Source organism: Coptis chinensis, chromosome 4 (genome assembly GCF_015680905.1).
Source record: "Coptis chinensis isolate HL-2020 chromosome 4, ASM1568090v1, whole genome shotgun sequence".
Lineage (NCBI taxonomy): Eukaryota > Viridiplantae > Streptophyta > Magnoliopsida > Ranunculales > Ranunculaceae > Coptis > Coptis chinensis.
Window position 1 is genome coordinate 74,642,875 of NC_141459.1, and position 4,782 is coordinate 74,647,656.

The 4,782-nt window shown below is 38.6% G+C and overlaps 1 protein-coding gene across 1 annotated transcript; it reads right to left on the reverse strand.

The window, feature by feature from the left end:
• Positions 1-1,563: 1,563 nt before the first annotated feature.
• LOC147504794 (heat shock cognate 70 kDa protein 2) lies at positions 1,564-4,535 on the reverse strand. Its single transcript, XM_086557531.1, has 2 exons — positions 4,203-4,535; positions 1,564-3,437 (listed from the first exon to the last, which is right to left on the reverse strand). Exons 1-2 carry the CDS (start codon positions 4,414-4,416, stop codon positions 1,696-1,698), a joined length of 1,956 nt encoding a protein of 651 aa, XP_086413657.1. The 5' UTR covers positions 4,417-4,535; the 3' UTR covers positions 1,564-1,695.
• Positions 4,536-4,782: the final 247 nt, after the last annotated feature.

Genomic DNA, 4,782 nt, shown 5'->3' on the forward strand with positions numbered 1-4,782 from the left:
CCTATCCCAGCATACATACAAATATTTCTCTGGAAACTATACATGCAGATATTACCCATGGGAGATGTCCTAGCAGAAAGAAGATTAAAGGGGGACTTCTCCTGTCCTTTCTACCTCAAAGAGCTGGAGTCAGCAGAACACTTGTTCTTTACCTGTGAATGGGTAAGGACAGTGTAAAGGTCACATGTTGGCATGAGAATGCACAAAGAACAATAGATCTCCTTGAGAGAAAGAATTGATCTGATCTTGGCATGGTACTGCAGTTCTGACACAAAGCTTAGGCTAGCTAGTACCCACATTGTTGTCATGATTCAACAGATTTGGCAAGCTAGGAATTACCTTAAATTTGAAAATAGGAAAGCTAATCGTGAAAGGCTGATCAGGGAGAGCAGAATTCTGGCAGAGAAATGCTATCTGGCATTTAGAGAAGATTATCTCAACTCAAAACATGTTTTAGATATAGTAGAGAATAATTTTGAGAATGTTTTTCCTCTTATGCCAAATGATAGTATAATCATTAGATTTGATGCTTCCTTTTACAGGCAGTATGGATGGGCTGGAGCTGGAGCTATTGTTGCAGACAGTGAGGGAGTCATAGTAGGAGCAGCTGTTCGAAGGTTTAAAGTTTTGGAAGAGGCAGAAGTTGAGTTGGAAGCAGCTGAAGGCGCAATGATGTTGGCAAAGCATCTTGGAAGACAACATTTTGTGTTAGAAGGGGATAATCTTGAAATGATTAGAGCTTTACAAAGTAGCTCTTATAGATGGAATTGGGAAGGGGTTAAGAATCATATTATATCCTTAGGGTAAGGACTTGGGTCTTTTGCTTTTAGATGAATCGGTAGGGGCTTTAATGGGGATGCAGAGTCGCTAGCTGTTTGGTCATATCAACAATTAGGGAGTTCTGATCTTCCAAGGTGTATGTTAGTCTCAAACTGCTACCTATGTCTGTATGATATTTGCAATGTATATATGGTAATATGATTTGCATCAAAAAAAAAAATAATAATAATAATAATAATAATAATAATAAAAAATAGATAAATTTGTAGTGGATTTAACCCACGTCTTCTACGCACTCTATGTATAATTCTGGAATTAAAGTATTTATTTAATGATTCTAGCAACTGGTTAAAACGAAGATAAAGACATTAGTAGTAATCGCTGCCAATTGGGAATGGAATTCAATATCCAAATATCTCATCTCACAATCACAAGTTAAGCATGTTCCAATGGCGATAACAAAATAAAGATATATATATAACTAAAGGCATATATGTATATGTTTTACCTTGCGCATTCACAATAAAAAGTGTGTTCCACTTTAAACTTCTTCCCCTTCAAAAAGAATTTCAAAAGCGTTACCAAAAAAAAGGTGTTTCAACGAACTTTAATAAATTCAAGCTAGACAAAGGAAAATCAAAACAATTGGAGATCAGACAGCATTATATGAAATTCCACCTAACAAAGACAAGGTTCATTTAAAAATCTGAGCTAAAAAGTATTAGGTAACGACTGGAAGTAAAATTTACTGCCATAAAGGCCATAACTAAAAAACAGCCCATATTAAGCAGTATCACCAATTCATAATTCACTTAACCAAAACAAAAAGTAGCAATGTTCAAAATACCAGGACTGGAAAGTTAAAAACGGTAAAAGTTTGAGCAACAAAATTCTTCAAGATCGACAGTAACTTAATTAGTCGACCTCCTCAATCTTAGGACCAGCACCAGCACCACTGCCTCCACCGACTGAAGGACCATCTTCATCCATTCCAGCACCCATATCAGCACCTGCACCCTGGTACATCTTTGCTATGATTGGGTTGCAGAGGCTCTCGAGCTCCTTCATCTTGTCCTCGAACTCATCTGCCTCTGCAAGCTGGTTGCTGTCGAGCCACTGGATAGCAGCCTCAATGGCATCTTCAATCTTCTTCTTATCTGCTGGGTCAAGCTTGGATGCAATCTTCTCATCCTTGATGGTGTTCCTCATGTTGTAAGAGTAATTCTCCAAAGCATTCTTGGATTCTACCTTTTTCTTGTGTTCCTCATCCTCAGACTTGTATTTCTCTGCCTCCTGAACCATCTTCTCTATCTCATCCTTAGACAACCTACCCTTGTCGTTAGTGATGGTGATCTTGTTCTTCTGCCCTGTGGTCTTGTCCTCAGCCGAAACATTTAAGATACCATTGGCATCAATGTCAAAACAAACTGTAATCTGAGGAACACCACGAGGAGCAGGAGGGATGCCAGAAAGCTCGAATTTGCCCAACAAATTGTTATCCCTGGTCCTTGTCCTCTCACCCTCATACACCTGAATCAACACACCAGGCTGGTTGTCTGAATAGGTAGAGAAGACCTGCTCTTTCTTGGTGGGAATGGTGGTATTCCTGGTAATTAACACAGTCATCACACCTCCAGCAGTTTCCAACCCAAGAGAAAGGGGAGTGACATCCAGGAGCAAAAGATCCTGCACCTTCTCATTGCCCTCGCCACTCAAAATGGCAGCCTGAACAGCAGCTCCATAGGCAACAGCCTCATCTGGATTGATGCTCTTGCAAAGCTCCTTCCCATTGAAGAAATCTTGTAAAAGTTGTTGGACCTTAGGAATTCTAGTGGATCCACCAACAAGGACAACATCATGTACAGTACTCTTGTCCATTTTAGCATCCCTCAAACACTTCTCAACAGGTTCCATACACTTTCTAAACAAATCCATGTTAAGCTCCTCAAATCTGGCCCTTGTGATAGTCGAGTAGAAATCAATACCCTCAAACAAAGAATCAATTTCAATGGTGGTCTGAGCAGTGGATGAAAGAGTCCTCTTTGCCCTCTCACAAGATGTTCTCAGCCTCCTAAGAGCCCTAGGATTACCACTAATATCCTTCTTGTTCTTTCTCTTGAACTCCTGCACAAAGTGGTTCACCATACGATTATCGAAATCCTCTCCTCCAAGATGAGTATCACCAGCAGTTGCTTTCACTTCAAAGATACCCTCTTCAATAGTAAGAAGAGAGACATCAAAGGTACCACCACCAAGATCAAAGATGAGAACATTTTTCTCTCCAACACTGGTCGCCTTTTTATCAAGACCATAAGCAATGGCAGCTGCTGTAGGTTCATTAATGATACGCAAGACATTAAGTCCAGCAATGACACCAGCATCCTTGGTAGCCTGACGCTGAGAGTCATTGAAGTAAGCAGGCACAGTAACAACAGCATTCTTCACTGTGGAACCAAGGAAAGCCTCAGCGATTTCCCTCATTTTAATAAGAACCATAGATGAGATCTCTTCAGCAGCAAACTGCTTCTCCTCACCCTTGTAGGAGACGCAGATCATGGGCTTCTCAGCAGGACCAGAAACAATCTTGAAAGGCCACAACTTCATATCACTCTGTACTGAGGCATCAGATATCCTCCTACCGATCAAACGTTTGGCATCTACATTTTTAAACAAAACAAACATAAGTAACCCCTAACTGTACAAGTCACATAATATTGATACACACAAGAACAGCACGACTAAATAAACAGGTTGAAATAAAGTAACCAAGAAACTAAACAATAAACAGTTTTAAGTAATTATTAAAAATCTTCTATTTACTCTTATCGCTTTTACATATGCGGGTCTCTTTTCTGCAAATTCTACCCTAACTATACATAGCTCTGGATACAACATAAATCATTCTCAATGTCTCTGAATAACACAGTTTATCGTGTACAAGTAAAAATTCAGACTTACAGATTACAAAGTATGAGAAATCGTTGTTCTTAAGACTTTCTTTGGGTTCACTAGCATGCACAGATGCTTAAACATTATACTAGAACTAAATCAAAAATTGGAAACATTTGCATATTCTACATCCAGACAATAATCAGTATTGACATGATAAATATTTTGCATCTGTGTCTACACTATAACAAATAAGCTCAATTAAGGTTGTCATTATATATTAATAACCACTTAACCGCAATTCTATTTGGAAAAACAGATGCATTTCGTTATTCACTAATCAACAACTATTTAAACTTGATTCCATACGAATAACAGATGCATACCCCACAAAAGATAATAAAATGAGGCAGATATAGAAAATCACGCACGAAATATTCACATATAAACGATAATAATCAGATCTAGATCTAAAATAATTCAAACCAGATGCAATAAAACAGTAAAGCAAAGCGGTAGTTAATTAAAGTTACCGAAGACAGTGTTGATAGGATTCATTGCAACTTGATTCTTAGCAGCATCACCAATCAAACGTTCAGAATCAGTAAAAGCAACATAAGAAGGAGTAGTTCTATTTCCTTGATCGTTAGCTATGATTTCAACTCGATCGTGTTGCCATACTCCTACACATGAGTATGTTGTTCCTAGATCTATTCCTATTGCAGGTCCTTCGCCTTTACCAGCCATTTTTCAAAGAAAAAATCGATCAAATCAAAATAATGTATGAGGAAAAAAAATATATAAAGGTTTTGAGAGCGGATAAGTTTTGGGGCGAGAGAAGTAGGGCTTTTAAGTTTACAAGAAATGGTACGAGTGTTTATATAGGGGTGGGAGTCGAGTTCTAGAATGTTCTAGTGTTTTCTTGTCCGTTGATTTTAGAATGGAGATGGATGATTGGACGGTTTAGTTTTGACGCGTCGTGGCTTGGTTGGACCGGGTTTTAGTCATTTTGTAACTGCGCCCAATCAAATTTAAGCGGCCGACCTCTAATGAGCCCACCAAAATGACCTCTATGAATGAAGACTTGCAAATGTCGACACAATTCAAGTCTAC

Coding starts and splice junctions, on each gene's coding strand:
- LOC147504794 (XM_086557531.1), bottom strand. CDS start 4,416: ATGGCTGGTAAAGGCGAAGGACCTGCAATAGGAATAGATCTAGGAACA. Junction 3,438..4,202: donor TCCTATCAACACTGTCTTCG/GTAACTTTAATT, acceptor TTAAAAATGTAG/ATGCCAAACGTTTGATCGGT.